General features: G+C 29.9%; 1 protein-coding gene across 3 annotated transcripts; it reads left to right on the top strand.

Annotated features, from left to right (window-relative positions):
• Positions 1-24,545, top strand: LOC107453182 (elongation of very long chain fatty acids protein baldspot). Of its 3 annotated transcripts, none has more exons than XM_016069890.4 (2): positions 1-317; positions 20,351-24,545. In XM_016069890.4, the coding sequence occupies exon 2, from the start codon at positions 20,355-20,357 to the stop codon at positions 21,183-21,185; it is 831 nt and encodes a 276-aa protein (XP_015925376.1). In that variant the 5' UTR covers positions 1-317; positions 20,351-20,354; the 3' UTR covers positions 21,186-24,545. The 3 variants fall into 3 exon arrangements, with proteins under 3 accessions (XP_015925376.1, XP_042902909.1, XP_015925377.1); XM_043046975.2 differs by lacking the exon at positions 1-317 and adding an exon at positions 400-536; XM_016069891.3 differs by lacking the exon at positions 1-317 and adding an exon at positions 10,990-11,142.
• Positions 24,546-25,101: the final 556 nt, after the last annotated feature.

The following is a 25,101-nucleotide window of genomic DNA, read 5'->3' as shown; positions in this document are numbered from 1 at the left end:
GTAATGAGGTGACGTCTACGCGTGCCCGATGGTCTGGTCGTGCCGCAACATCATGGCCACTCCAAAATCCACATGGTGTCACTATAACTAAGGTGCGGCGGTGAACCTGTGTCGGCTTTTTAACTTCGCGAGTGATTCTTGTAACTTCATTTCATAGAACAGTTTGGGAGATACTTTTTGCTGTATGAAGTGAAAATTGGGACATCTGATCTAGCTTCACTGCAAATATTAAACTGAAATATTAAGATTTAGTGCTGCTTTTAACCGAGAAATTAGGCTTACTGCTGTAACATATCCTGTCATCTTAACTGTCTGAGGTGAGTTACTCCCTTTTCGATTTTCGTGCATTACATTTTTAATGTTCACCCTTTTTATTTAGCGAATGCTAAAAAATGTAACTGTTATAAAGTAATAGTTATTTTAAAAATCAATCGAATCTTCCTTGCTTTATTTATATCGCCATATTTACATATATGATAACTGTCACCTCAAATGTATGTCAAATTGTTTGTATATGCCGGTCGGGGAATATAAACGTAAGTGATTTAAATTTTCACTCTTAATTTTAATGTAATTGCGTGAGAAAATTGACTTATTGCTGTTATATATTCTTTATTTTTTATTGATCATAGCTTTTCTTCTCTCACTTATCCGCAGTTAGTGAAAATATATCAATGTATCAAATTTTGTTTCGTTTAATTTTGAATTATTTATCTCCGATTAATTGAAAAGCAATTCCTGACTGAATCGATATAGTTATAGCAAACTTAAATTTTTTTACTTGTATTTAATCTTGTTCATAAGTATGAATACTAATTCAATTTCTTACTCTTTATTTTTATTTATGTATACTTTTGCTTGCAATGCTAATTTTTTTTTGATAAAATACTTATTTTGGAGAAATTGAATGTATTTTTAGTTAAAATATAAATTAAAGTTCTGATTTTATGGTAAAGATTTTCCTCTGTACATATCTTGAACAGCATATCTTGAAGTTAAAAATATAAATATATAAATTAAATGAAATATAAATAACTTCATATTCTGAACTATTTCTTTTGCTGATTGTCATTTATTTAAATATTTTTTTTAACTAAAAAATTCTAATATTTTTATTTTGTTTTAAAAAGGTTTTGATACTATTTTCTTCATACAGCTTTATTGATACTTTTATTTTATCTTATTTTTTAAACACCAAACAAAATGGATGTTCTCAAAAATTAAAAAAGAAGAAAAAAGAAAGGTTTATGATAAAAGAAGAAAAAAAACTTTAAAAAATACTTTCGCTTGGCAAACCAAAAAGTACCACTATATGAAGTTAAAAAATTTAAAATATTATATTCTGTTTATTATCTAAATTACAATATTTTTGAAAAATTATCAGAATTACGAGTCTGCTTTTTATGAGACCTCCTCTTTAGTAAGGATTTTCATTCATTCTTTCCGTTTTTACTGCCATTTCTTGTTTTGTTACCTTATATACCTGCAAATTCATTTTTTCACCTAGCTCTTACATAGATTCTATTGAGGACTGAATACCAAAACTTTAAATTATTCTTGAATTTTAATTAAAATTATGATTCTGATGTCTATTTTGCAGCAAGATGCAATGATTTAAAAATAAGCTTCTGTGGTAAAACCAATATACCACTGGTCTGGTTATATAGATTATAAAATGTAACTTGATGTAGAATAAATTTTTTCTTGGTATTTAAAAAAAAATTAATGCAAACTTTTACGACATCATTGTGCTCTTCGTTGCATCATTCCCTATTCCAATATCTAACAAAATATGGGAAGTTGAAATTTTACCAATATACACTACTGGTTTATATAGATTATAAAATGAAGCTTGATGTAGAATAATTTTTTTTCGTTGCATAGATCCTTTTTAAATCTCCCAATATACTACTGGTTATATAAATTATAAAATGAAGCTTGATGTAGAATAATTTTTTTTCATTGTATTGATCCTTTTTAAATCTCCCAATATACTACTGGTTATATAGATTATAAAATGAAACTTGATGTAGAATAAATGTTTTCATTGTGTTGATGCTTTTTAAATCTCCCAATATCTAACAAAATATGGGAAGTTGAAAATTTACATGTTACACATTGCATTAGATATAAAGTGGGGTGCATAGTGTTTTTAAGAAGTGCTTAAAGGTGCTTATTTTTAATTTGCATTTTTTTAAAAGCCCTTAAAGGTACTTTTTTTATTCGAGGTTTGTAAAAAGTGCTTAGTTTTCTATATTTTGAAAAGAGATTTTTCTTTGCCATGTTATAAATTACCAAATATGCATGATTTTCTTAATTTTTTCAGAAAAATTTATCAAACTAGTTGGTTTATCACGATTGTGTGAAGTTTTTGAAAATGTTTTTGAATTTTATTGATTTTATGTTCATAAATTAAGAACTTTAAACCATAGAAAAAAAATTTTATTACTGCACAGATCCTAATTATGATTATTTTTATGAGAGTGATTAAAAGTGTTTTTTGAGTGCTTGAAAAGTACTTAAAAGTATGCTTATTTTTTGTTGAAAAATCTGGCTACACACCCTCTAAAGTATTGAAATTTTACACGATGTTTGCTATTATGGTGTTATTTAATGTAACAAAAATGCACAAATGTAGAGACTGATATTTACATTTTTAATTCAAGTTGCTAGTAAACACAAATACTAAGGTATTTTTAGTTTTTATTTTTCTGATTTATTTACTTTATTTTTCTAATTAAAGAATTTTTTGTACTTTCCAATTTCCCCAAGCACAAATAAGTTCTCTTACTTTTTTTTTTGTGAAGGCCATTTTGTTTTGTCTTCCAAGAAAAGAAGAAAAAAATTTAAATTTATTTGTGCCTGGCTACAGTAAAAGTACCAACTTTTCTTATGTATATTATTTTAGAATAAAATAATCGTATTCAGTCTTCGTCGCAACAAATTAAGAAGAAAAATTGGTAAGAATGGGGAATTTTGGTAGTTTAGTAAATTAAAAACAAAATTGTATTTGTAGTTATTAGGAATTTTACTAAAAAAGTAGATCTTTCTATGAAAAATATTTTTGTGATAAGATTTATTTTCTTAAATGATGAATTTTTTCAATGTTAGAATTACGTTTATTTAACGTTAATGTGTATAAGAGTGTTTGGGAATATTTATGAAGTTAATTATGATGTGATAACTACGCTTTTGTCTACCCTATTATAACCTATTGTTTATTTCAGGACATCGCGATAACTGTCGGTTTCAGGGTATTCACTGGCGACTATGGCTATTTCTTTCAATAAACAGCAAAAAAGCTTTTTTTTTTCCTTCAAAAGATGGCGACTAAATTATTAGAAAAGCGACTATGTAAAAAAAAAAATTTTTTTTTGGCAAACAGACGGATCGCGTGAAAGCTATTTACAAAAATATCTAAATTCGAAAAAAAAGAGAAAAGAAAAAAGCGATAAATAACTGCCGAAAATCGATCGGAAAACTACGTCAATTTACTACACAATTTACAAATCGAAATTACGTCAATTTGCGAACCGCAAACTTTAGAAGTGATATTTCAAATTCGAAATCGCATGCTGAAATAAACATCATACTACAAATATCCGAATTTGAATAACCGCATGAAAATGTCTCAAGAGACTGTGGCATAACTGCCGAAAAAAAGATCGAAAAAAAAATATTTATTTGATGCAATAGTTGTGAATCTAGTGCGGTAAAAAGTGATTACTTCAATTTGAAATTCAATGCCCTATTTAATATATATCGGAAAAAGGCAATTTGAGCTTTTTAAAATGTGATTACTCAAATTTGAAATTCGCGTATCGTAATAACTTGTTTTTCCGATTCCAATATTTTAGTACAAACGTGAAAACGGCTGGGCGGAAAAGCGAAATAATGATGAAATCGGAGTATTGAGAATCCTTTGAATATTTTGAAATGACTATTTAAACGACGTGGGCTTACAACGGAATGAATACAAGAATTCAATATTCGTGAGTCGTTATCAAGTTGAAAATTTGTCCGTCGTAATATCATCATTCCTTAATATGATATAAAAGTATAGTAATTAGGAGATGGAAAAAAAAAGAAAAAAAAAAAACATTTGAATTTACGAGGGAATCTGTTTGAATAAAGTTTTTCTTATGACTCTATCGGAATCAAGGAACATGCGAAAAGAATTAGAATTTGCTATAATTAGTTACAATAATAATTTAATAAGATGTGATATTTATTCTTTAGAAACTGAAATCTCCATCAAGAGGTTTAGTATGTATAGCTTTTAGTACATAATTTTTTTTCTTTAATTTAAATTTTTTTAAATGTAAATTTCTTAATTTTTAAAATTAAGAGACTACACCAAAATATAGTTTTACAAGTATTATTAGAAATGCTCATTAATCAATTCATTATAGAGAATACAAAAACACGCGTGATTTTCTAATCCAGTACAATAACATATTCTCCATTCAAAAATAAAAACGTTATCAAATTTCAGTCATAATAACAAACTATCATATTTCTTATGCGGGAGGATGTTGGTAATTACGCTACACTTTCGAGTTCACGGATTTATAAAAGGTTTTAATTATTAATAACAATTAGATGTTGTTAAAATTTTTCTATAATATCTTGAAAACAGTATTAATAATTTAACTTTATAACGCAATTTTTCTTATTACAGTTTTCTGAAACGTAACTATGTACAATAAGTGAGCTTTATATGAAGATTAAAAAGTGATACTGAGTAGTATAATAAATAGAACATGTTTCTGTTTGCAAATAGATAATATAACGCACAATGTATTTAAATGCTGGGCTGTATATGTATGAGGCATTAATATTGCTGGGAATTCATACCAGCCCGAGAAGAATTCTAAGGAAATATCCCATCATTTACATAAGCAAAAAAAATTCTCATATTGTACATGAATATGGACTTAAGTAGAACAATTGCTATTTGTCTGACTGCCATGCATTGAGGCTTAAAATTATTGTAATAGGCAGCAGTCCAAGTGCAAATGATATGAAATAATATTTCGTTAAAAGATTGTCTGTCCTCATTTCTATTATTGTATTTCAGATAATGTGTTTTATTACTGCAAATGAGAACTTTTGTGTACCCTTTCCAAATTTTTCGTAACGCTGTGTACCACTCAAAAAGAAAGAAAAAAAAAAAATTTTTTTTTTACTAGAAAAAAAAAACTGCACAAAAGTTAAAAATCACGACTGTTGACACCACTGTTATGACCAACTGTTAACTCTGCAAAAAATAGCCAATAGAAAAATACGTAATCGTAAATTTTCATGGCTTGCTTTGTTTTTAAATACTAATTTTTTTGAAATTTTCGTTTGTTGCAAGATATTTTGCATAAGAACGCGTACCCCTGCTAAACTGTTCCCGTACCCCTGGGGGTACGCGTACCACACTTTCGGAAACACTGCTCTAATTGAATTGTTATAGACTTAATACACGCCGATTGCACTGTTACAGATTATTTTTATTAGTTATAATTAATTTCCGTTTGTTTGCGCGTTATTTATTATATAATTTTTTTATATGTATTAACCTTACCACAGTCAGACCAACAGAATAGCAATTGTCTAGTTACAGCTTAAAGACTGTTAAAATAACCAACATTTTGCGACGGTGTAAGATAATCTCATACGGTGTTTCCCAATTAAAATTTCAGAGAAGGATTAAGATATTCAGATAATATATAAACTTAATGTGTTATGCTTTTTTTTTTTGTATGTATCATTATAATAAGCATTATCGTTACATTAAATTTTCCATGAGAAATTTTTTTTTTTAATAGATAATTATAATAATAGAATAAGTAAATATTAGGTCACTTTTAACTTAGGAAATAAAAATTAATTAATGTTTTAAAAACAGTTGTGTTCGTTTAAAATAAACCTGACATATACATTTTATTTTATAACCGTCGTTGAACAGCCGACCCAATTTTTGGATTTACTACTGTTCAACTCCGTAGCCTTGTAACTTTTTACCCGATCCAGAAGACAAAGGAACTCCTGGATCAAGTGCTGGGAGAATATTGCCTTCGTTGNCAATAGAAAAATACGTAATCGTAAATTTTCATGGCTTGCTTTGTTTTTAAATAATAATTTTTTTGAAATTTTCGTTTGTTGCAAGATATTTCGCATAAGAACGCGTACCCCCGCTAAACTGTTCCCGTACCCCTGGGGGTACGCTTACCACACTTTCGGAAACACTGCTCTAATTGAATTTTTATAGACTTAATACACGCCGATTGCACTGTTACAGATTATTTTTAATTAATAGTTATAATTAATTTCCGTTTGTTTGCGCGTTATTTATTATATATTTTTTTTTATATATATTAACCTTACCACAGTCAGACCAATAGAATAGCAATTGTCTAGTTACAGCTTAAAGACTGTTAAAATAACCAACATTTTGCGACGGTGTAAGATAATCTCATACGGTGTTTCACAATTAAAATTTCAGAGAAGGATTAAGATATTCAGATAAACTTAATGTTTTATGTTTTTTTTTTTTTTTTTTTTTTTTTTTTTTTTTTTTTTTGTATGTATCTTTATATAAGCATTATCGTTACATTAAATTTTCCATGAGAAAAATTTTTTTTTAATAGATAATTATAATAATAGAATAAGTAAATATTAGGTCACTTTTAACTTAGGAAATAAAAATTAATTAATGTTTTAAAAACAGTTGTGTTCGTTTAAAATAAACCTGACATATACATTTTATTTTATAACCGTCGTTGAACAGCCGACCCAATTTTTGGATTTACTACTGTTCAACTCCGTAGCCTTGTAACTTTTTACCCGATCCAGAAGACAAAGGAACTCCTGGATCAAGTGCTGGGAGAATATTGCCATCGTTGAGGACTTTGTGATGGAGCTAACCCGCATTTGCGTTACATGGAGAGAAAGATGACGAGAACCTCCCACGGTTAACCTGATGGTAAGGGGATTCTAACCCATGATCCGTCTACCACTGAAGATATTTCCTGTCAGCAGTGGGGTCGGTGCTAGCTGGATGCGGAATTCGTATCGACCAGCCATCGCTTGTGTTTGATCCCGGTTCACCTCTGTGGAAGGAGAACGCTCTATCCCCTAAGCCATCGCGGACATACATGCATTAACCTTTTTCTTACGGCTGGTACAACATGTGGACCACAGGTGATGGTACAGCATAGTACGCCGTATGCAAAGGGTTAAAGAAATATTTCTATTAGTTCAAGTCTTATTTCAAGTGCGTTGAGACATCTCTGTACAGTATTAGACTGTTCTAAAGCTTCGCATTTTAATTTCTGCATTAAAAATCTTTATTTCAGATCGGTAAAAAATTTCTCAAATATTTGAATAAATTCCAAAATAAACAAATTAAATATTTTAATTTACTATGAAAAGTATTGAGAACAATGTTAACTCTTCATCAATATCTTTAAATCAAATATTATTGAGTGGCATGATCCTTTAACAGAAATCGTAATTATGTAAAAGTTGAAACATTCTTTCGAAACTGAAACAACCAGTCCTTAACTTTTTTTTTCTGAATTTAATTGTTCTCAAACTAAAAATCAGTGATGTTATTGCATCGAATCGATAATTTTCTATCCAAACTCGCTTTTTAATGTAATTAAATGAACTATTTAGTTATAAAAATTTGACGCGTAACATGCATCACTTTACGCTTAATGGGTAACTCCATATTAAGGATTAGGTTCGAGACAATGTTTGGAACTCTGATGGTCGACGTAATGATCTAAGTAATGACTAACTCTGTCAAAGCGGCGGCGTAAGACAACAGTAGAATAAGTTCGTAATGTTATTTTTTTTTTTTTTATATTTGATGCAAAAATTCAGTAAATTATATGTTGAACATGTATGAAACATATTTTATGTTATGCTTAAAAATATTTATTTCTACTAAGTACTGAGATTAACTTTTCTATAAAAAGTATGGTTCGATATGTTTAAAGGTATCATAATATTTACGAAACCTAGTTAAGCCTGCTCACCTTTGTCTTTTTATTCATGCATTTCTTATCGATCAGCGAAGTAGATAGTGGGTGTTATTTTTGAAAATTGATAGAAATCAGAGGGATTAATCTTTCCTTTGAGATCGATTCAATGGCAAGTCGTGAGCTTCAGATTGATTTTTGACCGACTGTCCAATCTTAGGAAAAAAANAAAAAAAAAAAAAAATTCTATTTGAATTACATCTTATGCGTTTTCAGTGATAAGATTCTTTTTTTCTTCCTTTTGCTGCACAGTATGAACGCGTGTTATTGAAATTAAACCGCCCTAATTATCCCTGAGGATAATCCGAAGATATGCTATCACCATTTTGGTCATCTGCAGAGGGGATGGCACCCCGCTTCGGTAGCCCTGTGACCTGCACTCGAAGTCGAGCACTTTCCTAGCGAACAGTTTAACGAGGACCCATTCCGCACACCCTCGGTCCCTACGCAGACTGATCAAAGTGGTCACCCATTCGCTCACGAACCGCAGCCAGTGATGCTTGGCTGCCTTCGGTGATCTGCTGGGAACTGTGTTTATAGTTTTATGTCTGTTACAGTTGTGAATTGTTCGAAATTTTGATTAGCTGTAAATTTTGTTTCACAACTTTGGAAACCAATCGTGACTTTGCTTACCTGAATGCTTACCACGCGTGACTTTGCTTACAGGAATCTAATTAAATAGCTTCAGCGTGATAATAGTCTAATCGCTGTAACGTTAACCCGTCAGACACAACCACATGATTAGGCTCGTAATATTTTCCGTGGATTATGGGGATTATTTTCCTAATTTAAATCACTTTTTTGGGCCTAATCGTGTATTCTACTCGGGTTGCAAGTATAATATAAATACTAAATATACTAATAATAAAAATGATAAAAGTAGAAGGAAACAACTTGTTGACTGTCTCAACCAGAACCAGGGTTAGAAATCCTGAGGCAGTAGGCCTAATCGTGACTTTAAATCAAATTTACTTGTTTATTTACTAAATGTTTTTAAATTATATATAATTTAAGCAAATTAAGATAATTTAGTAAATTTAAGCTTATCTTTATTTCTATTTTTATTTATTTATAATTCTAATAGACTCATTGTCTTAATTATTTTTTAAGAAAAGCTCATATTTATTTATATATTTTTTTAAAATTTAGTTAGCCCTAGTAACGTGGGGGCGCTTGAATCGGGCCTTTCAGACCTTATAATAAATCAGGCACTGATCTGCTTGCGCAAATCTTAATTTTTAATATTTTCTTCCTCGATTAATCAAATAAATATTACTTTTGTTAATTTGTTTCTTAAACGACATTTATGTTAAAGTTCCGTAAATAAATTAATGTAAATATAATTATTATTTATAGGAATTAATTAAATTTACTTGTTTACTTCCCCGTTACGCCCTTTAATTTTTTTTATGAAGCATTGTCCTGATTAATTTACTTAGGTTCCTTTCTGCATAATTTATGACTCATTAAGTGTCAATATTTACATGATTTATGACTCATTAAGTATCAATATTTACTATCTCCAATTCTTCTTTTGTTTCCGCACAGTTCATTATTTTTTTTCATTCCAATTCAGTTTCACAGTTTATTATTTAAAACCTGAGTACATCAATGATATAGAATTTTTTTATTTTAATTTTAAAAGACTTTTCTTACTGAAAATGATTATACATAAATGGTAAATTCAAACTCTAAGGTTCATCGCTTACAGCCGCTTCTATCTTTCTGAAAGCTTGTAAATTTCTTTTTGAAAAAAAAAAAAAAAACGATTAAAGCAAGTAGCATAAGAGGAAGAATTAATAGTTTATGACAGGCATTAAAATTCTTATCTCGGACACTACCTCTTCTTTTTTTTTATGATAATTTTGAGTTTAATATTTCGTATTTCCCTCTTGACCTCAAACCCCTAGGAGACATGTTTTTCCAACTTCTTTATTCTTCACACTTAAATATCTATCAAATTAGAAAATGTTTCTTTTATTATTTTTATTAGATTTATTTATTTTTCTCATTTAAAATTTATTTTTTTGAAAATGTGATTTTAAAATCTTACCTAAGCGTTGCGCATAGTCTCACCCCCTTGTGAACAAAAATAAGTAAATCAGTAAATCACAAACCCTCTCTCCCATTATGTTCTTAAGTAATATTTGGACTGCCCCAGAGGGTTTCGCTGTTCCGTTTCAGGACAATGTTGAAGTTTGTTGAAACCATATTAGAAGGAAGCAATTAAAATTTTGTTAATTCCATTAAAGAAAAAAATGTATATATATTTCTTTTTTGCGTTTTTTCTCGCTCGCTTTCGATGCAAGCTATCCCAGATTTCATCCTGCAAAAGTCTCATCCTACCCAAAAGATGTAAATCTATGATTGCAATTATATTTCGCAGCTCACGATTTAATTTTTCTAGCTGAAAGAAGAATGAAAATGAGAGTAAAATGTTTTAACTAAGACAGAAAGACGCAGACGACATTTTTAAGAAAAAAAACAGCTATGCTTGATTCATCTTCAAAAAGAACGATTTGAACTCATTAAGTCGTTTGTTAGTCTCTAAAGTAATACCGTAAATATAAAAGAAATAATGAAGTATAAAGCTACACCAGTAAAAAGTTCATACTTTTTAAGAACTCTTAAAATAATGTGCAACCTTTGAACTTAAGATTTTGCGTTTGATTAAACATTATAATACAAGTATTTTCTTTATTAGTATATTAAACATATACTAATGTGTATTTTCGTGTCAATTTTAATGACGATATCTGTCTTTCGCTTGGATTATTTTCCTTATTTACCTACTATGCGAGTTAAAAGCATGCAAAATATTATTAAGTTCCAGAAATTGATTGACAGGTGCGTAATTTCAGCCAAATTAAAAAGAATCCTGATGAATAGTTATGACCTTCGAGTTCGTCAGTTGTTTCTATTCCATTTTTTTGACGTCATTACTGAGACTGAACTTTGAAAGAAAAAGAGAGGAAGAGAAGGGGGGAGGTGGAATTGGTTTCATTCTTAAAAAAGGATGGCGAGGAAAAATCTCGGACAGTGAGCTAGTTGAGAGTGTGATGTGCGGAGCAACACTGATTGCATATCAGTAAATTCGTATTCTCGGGTAAGCGGTGTTTAATTTATTGAAATTTTTGTGATTTCATTTGTCAATGATCCGTAATTTTAATGGTATTATGAAGTCCATGGCGTATAGAATTTGCAACTGAATAATTGCTTAATATGAGTCAAATTTATTTCTAGTTAGTCTCTAACAGTTTAATTTAAATGCTGTAACTAATTGTAAATTATTTTTTCCTCCTTATTTTTTTTTATATAATTTTAATAATTTAAGTTTTAAGAAATTTTTAAATTTTCTTTCTCGTTCAAAATGATGAATATTATACTAATTTTCTACGTACGTCAAATAATACAATATTAATATATTAGCATTCTCTGCTTAATATTAACATATTAGTTTTACTAAGCAGTCTCCATTCATCAACCCCCTTGTTTGTTTCTCATTCATCATGTCTTTTTTTTTTTTTTTTTTTAATTCAATATTTTTACAAAAGCAAATATTATTATGTTAGTAAAATTATCTCTCTTTTTACTTTTGTTATCAGCTTGAACACTAATCATGTTAAATAATTTGTAATTTGTCTCCAATATTAATTTTACTTTTCTTGAAATATATTTAATTGATGTGGTATAAAGGATTTGGGGCGTTTACGAGAAGGATGCGATTTTAAAGCGACATTTTGTTTAAAATCTTTTTATAGAATTAGTTTTTATGTTTTGCTTCTGACGTTTTTCAAATAATACATTTATTTATTTCGATAAGGGGCTCTGCTTGCTTTCCTTACCAACACCCCCCCCCCCCCCACCATCTGTTAAAATTATTTCTGACTAAAAATCTTGACTATGAACGGTTTGTTTCACCGAAACTAGGAAGTGTAAATTTGATCGACCCCAAAATGTTTTATTGTATTAACACAGTTTCGGATTATGAAATTTAGTTCCAGTTTTTACGGGGACAAAGTTTAAACTTATTCAGTGTTCTCGTACCTCATACAATGTAATGACATGTGCAAAACTGATACTGAATGTACAAAATGATACGTACATAACTTATACTAAAAGTGTATATTTATAAAATTACATATATCAGGGGTCTGTTTAGGAGAAATTTGGGTCCGTTAACGGACCCTTCACAAAATATCTTTTCATAAAAACGGACCCTTCACAAAATAATTTTTCCTTTAATCGGTTCCTTCATAAATTTGTTTATCTTCATTATTGTTTTGTTAATCGAATAAACCCTTTCCAGGAAGGGGGGGGGAAGAAAGACAGATGTAAACGAACTAAATTTTGTCTTCGGCAGACACTTCTTCCTTTGTTCGTCCGAAATGAATATTCTGCGTTCAGCAGTATATGCTAAATACCAAATATTTATATGTTGCATCGCTAATTTAGTAGCTGCAATTGCTGTTTATTTTTTATAATTGAATTTTTTTAATTATAATTTTACAGTTTTAAGCATAGTCTTGTACAATTTAAAAATTACTTGAAAAATTTTTTTTTTGCAATAACGGACCCTATTTGCACAAATTCACAGAAGCGGACCCTGGTTGAAAGAATGTGACTTAACGTTTATTTTATATTCAGAAGTTACGAGTAATTTTTTCACAATTTTACAAAAACTGACCTTTCACAAAATGTCTGGACAGACCCCTGTATATATATATACTTTCAGTATCTCATTAACTATTTCGCAAATTTTGCGAAATAGTTAATGAGATACTGTTTTAAAGTAACATGAAACGTTGCGAATCTTTGAATTGCTTTATTATAAAGAAATTCCGCTTTTAGTTTTTAGCCTTCAATTTCGAATAATAATTAAATCAAAAAAGGGTTATAAATATTACGCGTATCACCTTTTAAATTAGGAATAAAGATTATTTTGCAGGTGAGCAATATTTCTTTCAACTTGTAGTATTTATTTATGTTGAGGATATTTATGCGAGGAAACTGGATCATACCATGTGATTTAAGGTCATCATTTTATTTTTATGAATATCGATGTTTGTATATTGATAAAGTTTAAAATATAGAAAGTGTACAACATTAATGTTCAATGCTTAAAAAAAAATAGTTTGCGCGCGAGTCGTCCATTTGGACGAGAGAAGATCAGAGATACATACTTAATAGAGTCAGCCAATACATGTTGCTGCCGCAAAGAAGTGATCTGTATAATTTTTTAGCTTTCTAAATTATATATATGGGTCATTCTCACAAAAACAGTCATTTTCATGTCCCCAGTGTATTTTATGTTTGTTTTACAGCTTACACAGAAAAAAAAATTCAGGGAAAGTGTCCTTCAGAATTCAAGCTAACCAAAGATTAAAAATAAAATTATCAATTTTTATTTTTTATTTATTTTAGGTAATTAAAATATACCAATATGTCATTCCCTCACTTGTCCCCACTGCTGATTTAAAAAAAGAAAAAAATTGTTTCTGAAATAAANATTAGGAATAAAGATTATTTTGCAGGTGAGCAATATTTCTTTCAACTTGTAGTATTTATTTATGTTGAGGATATTTATGCGAGGAAACTGGATCATACCATGTGATTTAAGGTCATCATTTTATTTTTATGAATATCGATGTTTGTATATTGATAAAGTTTAAAATATAGAAAGTGTACAACATTAATGTTCAATGCTTAAAAAAAAATTAGTTTGCGCGTATCGTTCATTGCGACGAGAGAAGATCCTAGATACATACTTAATAGATTTAGCCAATAAGGGGCACATGTTGCGGTCGCAAAGAAGTATCAGATCTCTATAATTTTTTAGCTTTCTAAATTATATATATATATTTTTTTACCTGAACCAAACGTTTGTTTAGAAGTAGTAAAAAAGTTTACAAAAATTATGAGCCAGAGCCCGCTGTGGGGTCTGGCTGCGCCGGTCTCATCTTTAATTGCGACCCAATTTTGAGTCAAGCGAAAGCCAAAAGCTCTTGATTCAATGTGATAACTTCTTTAATTATATGAATTGGCGATCTGCAGTGGCCTTCATGGCACTACCGAAGAAAAAATTGTCTTTCGTCCGTGACCTTAATGAAACGTTTCTAGTGCCATAGAAAATGAAAAAAAAAATAAAAAAATTAAATAAAACTCGCGTGCATTTTAGGAGAGAAAAATGTTTCTAGAAAGAGAATTCCAGAAATTATTTCTGGCAAGATTTATTGTAAGGAAAAATATTCATGGAGAAACTCGGATAGAACTCGGATTCATGCAGTGACTCGGGATAGAGCATTAGCCTACCAATGAGGTGAACCGGGTTCGAATCCCAGCGTTAGTTGATCGATACGAATTCCGCATCCGGCTCTCCCCGAACACAGTGCTAACGTAAAATATCCTCAGTGGTAGACGGATCATAGATTAGAGTTCCCTTGCCGCCAGGTTAACCGTGGAAGTTTTTCGTGGTTTTTCACTCCATGTAACGATAGTACGGGTTAGTTCCATCAAATAGTCCTTCGCGAAGGCCAAATTTCTCCCAATACTTGATCCAGACTTCCAAAGTCTTCTGGATTAGATTCACAATTACTAGGCTACGGAGTTGAACATTGGTAGTTGTAAACCCACAATTTTTTCGGCTGTTCGACGACAGTTATAAAAAAATATTTTTTTTAAATATTATTTAGAACTAAGCCATGCATAGTTTATAAATTTACACACGTTACAACACGCTTTATGAAAAATGCACGTTTTTTGTTACATAAATATGTTGTAATTTTTCTGGTTGCTGATAATCCTTGATTTTTATTTTCGAACTCGAAAAAAATAAATAATAATTTCTAACAATCGTACCCACTCAGAACTGTCATAAAAATTGATTTCAGAGTAAATATTCGTCGTGTTCTTATATCAATTTAGTGGCTGCGGTGGCTCAGGCGATTATGTTCGCTTCCCAATGAAGTGAAACTGGTTCGAATCCCAGCTGTGGATGGTTGATACGAATTCTGCTCCCGGCTCGCACCGACCGCAGTGCTGACGTTAAATATTCTCAATGGTAGACGTGTCATGGCTTGTCGGGCTACCCTTGGAAGGTTTTCGTGGTTTTCCTTTCCATGTAACTCAAATGCGGGTTAGTTCCATTGAAAAGTCCTCCACGATCGTTAGTTTGTCCCAATGCTTCATCCCGGAGCTCCCTTGTCTTCTGGGTTGGGTTCAAAGCCGCGGAAGCGAACAATGATAGTCCTAAACTCAGAATTGAGTCGACTGTTCAACGCCGGTTATTATTTAAATTTCATAATAAAATGAAGTTAAATTTATTGATAATTGGAGGCGAGGCTATCGTTACCATTTTTTCGTTGTTAACAGCAACAATAAAAGAAAAGTTTAAAATTAATGAAATCTATCGTGCATAAATTGTTAGTGTATTATTTAAGAGTGCGTGCGCAATGCATTTTAAAACAAATATAAGTCATTATAGTAGTCACTTTCATTTTTTTAAAAAGCTCTTTATGTTAAAATATTCTTTTTCTTTATTACTGAATGCTTGCATTTAAAAATGTATCTAGAGTCGTTATGACCACATTATTTTATTACTTTACAGATCTTTCATCACAATATATTTAGAATTCTAAAAATGGGCCTTTTTTTAAAAAAAAAAACCTTTTTAAAACAGTCGATTACGTATTTTAATTACGGATTTACAATGTTAAAACTACAGTTCTTTGAAAGCTTCTCCTCAAATACAGTGCCCTGAAACTCATATTGTATTGCTAATGCAAAGACAGGACTTTTTTTTGTCTAGGTGATTGGGTAATAGAAACAAGCTCTATTTTAAAATCAGCCCTTTCTATCATTTTTTTTTTAATGACTAATGAAAAACTCACTTGACGAAGTATCTAATTTGTAATAATTCGAAAGAGCCTTTGTTATTCCATAGAATACCATATGGTGTTGGGACTGTTCGAATGTTATGTAAGCTCAAGATTTTTGCTGACAAGGGAAAGGGAGTGGCTTTTTGTTTAAATATTTTATAGAATGGTGGACAATCAAGTACTAAAGCTTTCAAAAGTTCAGGTTATTTTGCAAACAATTTAGAGGCTGTAATATGAGACAGCTGAAGCAAAGTGACGTTTTTTATAAACTTTTGAATTATTAGCATGTAATAGTGTAGAAAATAATTTTAAATTATATTTACGAAACAAAGAATTATGCATTAAAGCATAAACATAGCTACCACTAGAAGAAATTATTCCAAAGCGCGTAGAAAGTTGGCAGACCTGTTTATGTAAAACATTAAAATCCGCTTATTTCCAAAAAAAAAAAGAAGAAAATTTTAAAATGGGAAAGAAAAAAAAATTGAAAAATTTGTTTGAGATATTTTGACTACAGATGGAAAACAAGATTCCTAAAAAATATTCTACTCAAAATTTTATAAAATGAATGAAAAAATATGTTTTTGAACTAATGTGCATATTTTATTTGAATTTAATATTAAAATTATTTTACAACGATAAAATTCAATGTTAAAGCGATAAAAAGAGAGGGGTGAGTATTGCAACTTTCTTACTTATGTATGGAAGGGAGCTTGTGATTTGCCTATTTTTGCTATTAGGGGGAATCGAAATCGCCAAAAATATGCTTACGCTATATTTGAACCTAAACATATATTCTCCGATTTCATACTTAGTTTAAAAACGTCAAGCATTCAGTGGCTCTAAATTCTATAGAGTACCTTGGCGGTAATTTATGTATGGTAAGAATGTTATTATATATAGTTATTATATATATAAATAATTTATATATAGTAAGAAGCCACCAGGCAGTCAGTTTAATGACTATACTCTGGTGCAAGTTAAGAAAAAACAATTATTCCTCTGGAGAGAGGCTGTTTGCATCCAGTATACGCCAAATTAAAACAAAGCTCCAAGCGCGAATGCATATCAACTCTTGAACCAACGTTGCACGGCCTCTTTTTTTTTTTGCTCGCTTTCTTATTAATAACAATAAACAAGTAATAAGAATTTATAAAAATGCTATCTAAAAATTGTAACAAATGCACGTCCTTCTGTTCGCATTTTAAGAAACTGATAAAAGAAAAATAAATATTGTTCCTTGCAGACGATTTTTTTCGACAAAGAAACAAAAATAAAAATTCTCTATTTAGCATTAGATTTGTTAAGTGCATATCAGCATACGACGCACCATTCTTAGTGGTCCAATCAACAAGTGGTTCTTGTTTATCGAATTATGTCGCGAAGTCTAGGATTCCAGGAAGACTGTAAAAGTATTAAAAAAAAAAATTTTCTTCATAATTCTACGATATATATCTTAAAGGATAGCTCGAGTTAAATTTCTGTCCGACATGTTTAACTTTTAAAAGCTTTTATATTGTTTTGAAAGCATATTTGTATAATTTGATAATGAAATATAACGAAACTAAATGCTGTCGCTGATGATTACTTAATTCCCATACCGCAATGGTCTTTTAACTTGCAACCAGGCAATAATATACCTTTATATCTATGCTTGCAACAAAGTATAGAAATTATTTACTGTTTGCATTTCATATCTTGGTGGTGATTTATGTATAATAAGATGATAAAGAAACTACGAAACTGAGCTGAAATTATTTCTATTGAAAACAAAAATTAAATAAATCTAATGCTTTCTGAATCATTTGATATTTTGTCGTTAATTTTCCTCGTTAGAATTGGGGATATGGAAATTCTTAGACCGTCGGCATGCTTAAAGATGCCTTTCGGGAATGTGTCAACGAACGTTGATTGGAGGAGTAGACAGTGGCGTCATTCCTCGCGTTATACACTCGACCCCTTTTTTTATTCACACGGTGACCCGAAACAGAAATTTCTATTCCTAGTTCCTGGTTTTAAAATGAATGGATGTTCACTTTCTATTATCCTTGCTCACTTTAAACGGGAGACCTTGAAAAAGCGTAATAGTTATGTCATCGCCGCCTGCGCTATTAAAGTTCAAATGCTTCTAATCTAGTGATTTAATTTATATATTTATGAATTAGTAATGAGATTAGACCGTGTGTTGGCGACTGTCCTTCCGAATGATCGCCAACTCTAACTTTGGTTTCTATTACCCGATAAGTGACTAGTTTTAATATCGCATAATTTATTGTTGTAAATGTAGATATATAATTATGTATCTCAGTATTTTTCCAATTTAAATATTTTTTTGCATTAGTCCATATTTTCATTATCGATATGAAATTAATCTTGTTCAATAATTAACGTTATGTATAATCGCGATATTATTTTTTTGATATGTAAATTTTTTCAATAATGATCATGAAGTATGATATTTATGTATTAGATGTGTGTTATCAATGACCATGATAATACAGTATTTGATTCATCTGTTTGTATTATGACCTATGCAAATCAGAATCCATCCTTGCTAACACATGTTAGCAAACTTTGCTTCATGGTTCCTTATAAATGATAACTATCCTATGGTTTATTTCGGGAAATTGCCCTTTAAGAAATTTCACTTTTATCTATATCAACCTTTGTAAAATTAATAATGAAAGATATTAAATAATTATTTTAATTTTTTTCATTGAAACTTTGTTACAATTTTATTTTTGAACTAAATTCTAGAAGTTAAGCATAGTGACTAGGTTCAATAGACCATATTTCACTGAATAAAATGATGCAAATATATTAATTAGTTATGTAAATAAAGAAAGCTCCTTCCTGTACTTCAAAAGCACGGAGGTGTAAGAATTTCTTTTCTCCCAGAAGGAAACCCTTCAGTATTTAAAATCTGTGTATATTTTGCACTACATGGCTGGAACTATTTTTTTATCCTATATGTCCTATTTTATTAGAGGTATTAAAAATATCTATTTTATTGTTCTCACTGTGAAAAGCATATTTTATAGTGAAGCTATTAATATGTTGGGTATTATCTTTTTGTGAGAATGTGTGGATCATATTTTTCATGTTGAATGAAACAGAGGCATTAGAATCCCTTTTCTATGAGAAGACTCTGCAGCATTTCAAATCTGTTTAGTTTAAAAGAATTTTTCCTTCAGTGAAAATTAATCTGTATCTTATTGTTTATTGTGCATCATATTTTTCGTATAGCGTAAAAGCACTTCAAAGGGCTTCTGAGAATGAGGTTTGAAATATATTGGGTGTAAATAACATTTTTATTTAGCATGTTGTATTATGTATCAGTTGTGTTTGCTCCTTCTTTGTTTTCATATAATCTGTTTAGATGTTAATAATTTTTTTTTTCTGGCTGCCTCTTAAATATGTTTCTGGATAATGACTCTGTTAGAGTTGTGCTGAAAGCATTTGCAATTATTGTAATATATTAAATATAATGTTATAAATCTTTATAGGAATTGAGAACACATTTAGCCACATTTTTTAGAAAAATTCCCTTTGACATTTTTTTTATGGCACAATAATATAACAGTTATTTTACTACCTTTAAGGTAACAAGTTTATTTGAAACAAAAACTAAAGGATAAAAATGTGTGCATTTTTACTATTCATAGAATCGAATATGTTTTTAATTTCAATTGCGAGTCTGTCCATTAACTTTTCATCTCCTGCCTTGTTAGTTTATTAAACCTAATGTGTTTAGTTAGTTCGTTTATTACCATATTTCCAACAATATCAAAAAAAAACCTGATATGCATGGCCATGTTAACTTTTACATTTACAAGAATGCATAATTTATAAATATGCATACCCTTTGCAAATTAATTCCATTAATAATGATTTTTGTTTAAATTGAGTTTTTTTGTCATTATATGCCAAAATTATTCAGGGTTGCCACTCAATAATGAGAACATGGAAAACCTGGAAAAATTCAGGGAATTTGAAAATCCCCAAAATTAATAGGGAAAATGCAGGGAATTTTGAGTTTTTCTTTACAAACTGGGAAAATACAGGGAATATTGTTTATTTTCGTCTTTTAAAAAATGGTGACCACTCAGAGGGCAATCTGAGATATTTAGTAAAGATATTTTATCTATACTAACTATTTCATTTACTGTAGCATTATTTAAGTATGTTCAGCTGTTCCTTTTTACTCTTAAGTTTTTCCAGTAATTAAAACTAGTACAGATAGCCCAATATAGCTCATTAAAAAGCACAGTAATCCTTTTTTTTTTAATACATTGTGTATAATACATATGGGGAAAACACAGGGAATTTTTTTCCCCTCCAGATTTGAGTGGCAATTATTTTATTCCAGAACAATAAGCTCGCACTAACTTTTTAAAACTGAGAAGATTATTAAGAGATTTTTTTTTTCTCTTTCAGAACCATGGATATGCCATCCCTCATCAGTGAATCGCCAAGCTCTCCAAACTATTCCATAATCTTCAACTTTGAAGAGAACTTTGATAAAAGCTTAAAAAGACAATGGATGATAGCACACTGGCATCAAGCTTTTTACTACATTGGCATCTACATGCTTCTCATATTCGGTGGCCAAGCATACATGCAATCAAGATCTAGATTCGAACTTAGAAGAACCCTTGCCGCCTGGAATGTCTTCCTCGCGGCCTTCTCTATCTTCGGTCTCTGCCGGACTTTGCCAGAACTCGCCCACGTTCTAAACGAGTTCGGGTTCACCCATTCCGTATGCAATCCAAGTTTTATCGAAGAAGTTAAAGTGAGTGGATTTTGGACTTGGATGTTCACTTTGTCTAAAGTTCCTGAATTGGGTGATACTATCTTCATTGTCCTCCGAAAGCAGCAGCTGATATTTCTCCACTGGTACCACCACATCACTGTTCTTCTTTTTACTTGGTACAGCTACACCGAGCACATTGCCCCTGCTCGATGGTTTGTTGTGATGAATTACTTTGCTCACTCCATGATGTATACTTACTACGCGATGAGGGCCATGCGCTTCAAGATGCCACGCTTCGTAGCCATCCTCATTACTTCGTCTCAGATTCTTCAGATGGTCGCTGGCTGTTTTGTCAGCTACTTTGGTTACATCACCAGGCAAAGGGGACAGTTTTGCCAACTACCAGATGATATCGCCAACTACGCAATACTAATGTATACATCCTACTTTGTGTTGTTTGCCCGTTTCTTTTATGGTACTTACCTCTCGCCTCCAAGTAAAGCCAAGAAACTAGACTAATGTTACTGAATGCTAGCTCTTAAATGACATTCTTAACCTTTTTCCCATTGTGAAAATTACCAAACCATTTATGCCAATTTTATTTCAAGTCAATAGCTTGGTGGGATGGTTTGTGAACTCTTATAGTGATTGATCAACATTTTTTAGCTGCATCACTTGGGATTCCATTCTGAAGGTGTTTTTTTTAATTTTATTTGGGTGCAAATGCTAGGTTACCATATACTATAGTGCTACTAAAAGCATGTTCAAATGTAAAAAATGAAAATATATTAGGGAATTAACATAAGCATAAATTAGATTTAAAAGTAAAAAAAAATGATCTGGCAGGTGATTGGCTTTTAAAATTTGAGCACTGAAATCTGCTTCATCGAGCTAAGTAATCGCACATAGATCATTAAAAAAAGAAGTCATTTGAACATTTTTATGTGGATAAAAATTTTGTCCTGATTTAGCTAGTTCATAAATTTGATGCAGCTTATTGTAAATGGCCTCCAATATGAAACTGTTATTGTTAATTTATTTTCAATTGTTGTATTCCAGCTTTACTGTGAAGACATTGTAAATATGTAGTTATGTGAATTGTGTTTTATAGAGTGTAATCAAAATTGTTTATTTGAACCGAATTTAAGTTTTATTATAAATGTTTTGAGTTACCTTTAGGAAGTTTTGATTCGAATGAAGTTACACTGTCCAAATTAAAGCTTTGTTATAAACCTTGCTAATGTTTTTACATTAGTCATTTTTTTTTAAAAAAAATTTCTAGATGTAGTTTGAGACAAAATTCCACTTTATTTTTGTTATTATTAAGAGTCCCAAAAGCTTGAAGTAATATCGAGTAAATGTTATAAATGCTTAAAGCTGGTATGAAAAATATTTGCTTTAGTATGCTTTTTCTTTAAGGGCCTTCTTTATCTTTGTAGTATAGAAATCTGTCTTAACTGTAAATTAAGCGTTGCAGTAATTTTGTTGTAGTTTTTTTTCATTGAACAATGTTTGGGACGTTAGTTGTCTCTTTATTTTTTCTTCTCCAGCTTCCCTTTAGTATTTGGGCATAACAATTCAAAACATAAATTGAAAATTATTTTTAAAGCATTTAGAAAATATAAATTTGATGTTTTGTTAAGTTTTTTACTTTTTTCCTGTGTGCTATTTATTCACTAAGAATATAATTTATATAACTAAGAATTTTTTATTACACCAGAACCTATTTCTTCGCTAGAAAAATTGTAAAAGAAAAGTTAAATGAAGCATGAATTGTATGAAATGTCTAAAGTAATTTCTTATATTAATGCAAGAAGACTAATGTTTAAAGTAATGTTTAACTTTTGTTTAAAATACTTATGTTTTTTTTTTAATGTATGTTGGTTAAATGTCTCCCTCTTTAAAACTGTTATGTTTTGATAGATATTGTACTACACATTTTTAGCTTATGGTGCTAATAGATAAAATTCCATTTTGGAATAAAATGATCCCTTCCCCTCATTCAGGGCTCTAAACATGTTTTCCAATGTTAACATTCCACTGCTTGTTATTTTAAAGGGTATGTGTAAAAATTGTGTAATCAAAATGCTTGAGAAACGAGCTTTGCGGAATTTGTTGAAAAAGCTCAAAATTTTGGAGGTCATGTAGTTGTGCCATTAGACATAAAAAAATTACTGTTTTCATAATAGGGCTCATTAAATACATCGAATTATTTATAAAATTTTGCCTAAACAGGTCTTTACTGGTTCCAAATTTTATTTTCTCGTGTTTTATTGATGGTGCCATCAATCGATAGAATTTGATTTTTTTAACATTCTTTACACGTTTTAAATTTTTTTTCAACCTTTCATTGATGCATTGATGGGTAAAGTATGGGGACATCAATTAATCATAGTTGTATTTCATTACACTTCAAATTTTTAAGCGTTTTTAAAATTGTCTCTTCTCATGTTTTAAAATTTCCTTTCTTCTCCTACATTGAAAGGGTGCGTAGAGTTTTTAAAAAGCCCTTAAAGGTGTGTGTTTTTTTTTTTTCATTGGAAATTTTTTAAAAATTGCTTTAATTTTTCCTTTTCCAAAATGAGATTTTTTCTTTACTATTTTTAAAAATTTTTACATAATTAAGTAAAGTAATAGTTAATTTAAAAAATAGAATGATTCACTCAATGATGAATTTATTTAAAATGGTGCTTAATTGTTTTTATGATGGCTAATATTAAAAAAAAAGTTCTTTGCCAGAAACTAATTTTTTTATCATGATTATGTAAAGTCTTTGAAAATTAAAGTGCTTAAAAAGTAGTTTTTTAATGCTTAAGAGGTTTTTTTTTTTAAATTTGGCTACGCACCCTGATTGATAAGTAAAATTATGGAGACATAAATTCATGTTAATTTTTTTCCCTTAAATTCTTTGCATATTGTAAAATTTCCTTTCTCTTCTTTTATTGATGGATAACAGGGTGTGTAGCGTTTTTGAAAAATGCTTGGAAGTGCTTTTTTTTTTTTGTAAAAAATGCTTAATTTTTTATGGTTCAAAATAAGATATTTCTTTGCCATGTTGATCGTCATCATAAATTACAAAAAAGCATGATTTTAACAATTTTCTCTGCAATATTTATCAAAAACTAATTATTTTATCATGATTATGTAAGTTGTTAGAAAATATTTTTGCATTTTGTTGATTTTATATATATATAAACTTCAAACAATAGACAGAAATAATTTTTATTCCTGCACATATTCTGATTATTATTATTTTTTTTTTCTTTCGAAAAGTGAGTTAAAATATTTTTTAAGTGCTTAAAAGGTGCTTGTTTTTTGTTGAAAATTCTGACTACGCACCCTGGATAAAATTATGATGTCATCAATTCCTGTTCTCGTTTTGCTTTCATAAGAAATTGTTAAAGAAATCAATTCAAAGTTGCCTTTGATTTCCTTTTAAATTTTTTATGCATTTTAAAAATTGTTTTCCTCACATTTTAAAATTTTTGTCATTTTTCATGGATGAATAAAATTATGGAGCCATCAATTCATAGCGTTTTTGAAGCTTTATTTTAAAAATGTTAATGTGTAGCAGTTTTAATTTAAACTCCTTATCTGTGTTAATGTAAATATTTAATGACTCTTAGTAAATTATTTCTGTTTATTTTTCTTCTGTGTCATGAGATGTTAGAAGCTACAACATTAATTTGATATATATATATCAAATACATTTTTTATATAAAAAAAATATTGAGCACTACCTGAGTGCAATTTTGTGTTCTGCATATTGTGCTTCAATTTTTCTTTAACCAAAGTTTAACAAATTTTTTCTGTACATATATTTTTGATAGTGTATGAAATTAAAAAAACAAAAAAAAAAAATTATGTAGAGAAATGAAAGCTTGTTATTTCACTTTGTATACACTCTCTTACACCAAGGTTTGCTTCTCCACAGAGAAAACCTGGAAGTGACAGGGAAAATACAGGGAATCACCTAAATTAGCAGGGAATTGTGAGTTTTTCTTTAGAAGCTAAGAAAATGCAGGGAATTTCGTTTCTTATTTTCGTCGTCTTTTAAAAAATGGTGACCATTCAAAATGCATTCTATGGTACATGGATCTTAAGGATGATATTTCTGCTGTACTTATTTCTTTAAGTTTTTTTCAGCAATTGAAACTAGTATAGTTGGCCTAATATAGCTCAGACAAAAGCACAGTGATCGTTGTTTCCTCTTAATATGTTGTGTTTAATACGTACGGGGATTTTTTTCTCTCCAGATTTGAGTAACACTCTGTCTTTGGGTAGTTATAAGCCAAAACTTCCAGTGTAGCAAATTGATACAAAAAGATTTTGATGTGTAAAACCAATTACAAAAAATAAATACTTTGGTTATACAAAACTATAGTTCGTCATAGGAAAAAATATGTTGCCACAAAAGTGCGGAAATCAGTTATTC

This window comes from Parasteatoda tepidariorum, chromosome 3 (genome assembly GCF_043381705.1).
Source record: "Parasteatoda tepidariorum isolate YZ-2023 chromosome 3, CAS_Ptep_4.0, whole genome shotgun sequence".
Lineage (NCBI taxonomy): Eukaryota > Metazoa > Arthropoda > Arachnida > Araneae > Theridiidae > Parasteatoda > Parasteatoda tepidariorum.
Note: the sequence above shows the minus strand (reverse complement) of the source record. Positions and strands in the feature narration are given on the sequence as shown.

What these genes read in the sequence shown, in the direction of transcription:
- LOC107453182 (XM_016069890.4), top strand. Translation starts at nt 20,355, where the DNA reads ATGGATATGCCATCCCTCATCAGTGAATCGCCAAGCTCTCCAAACTAT.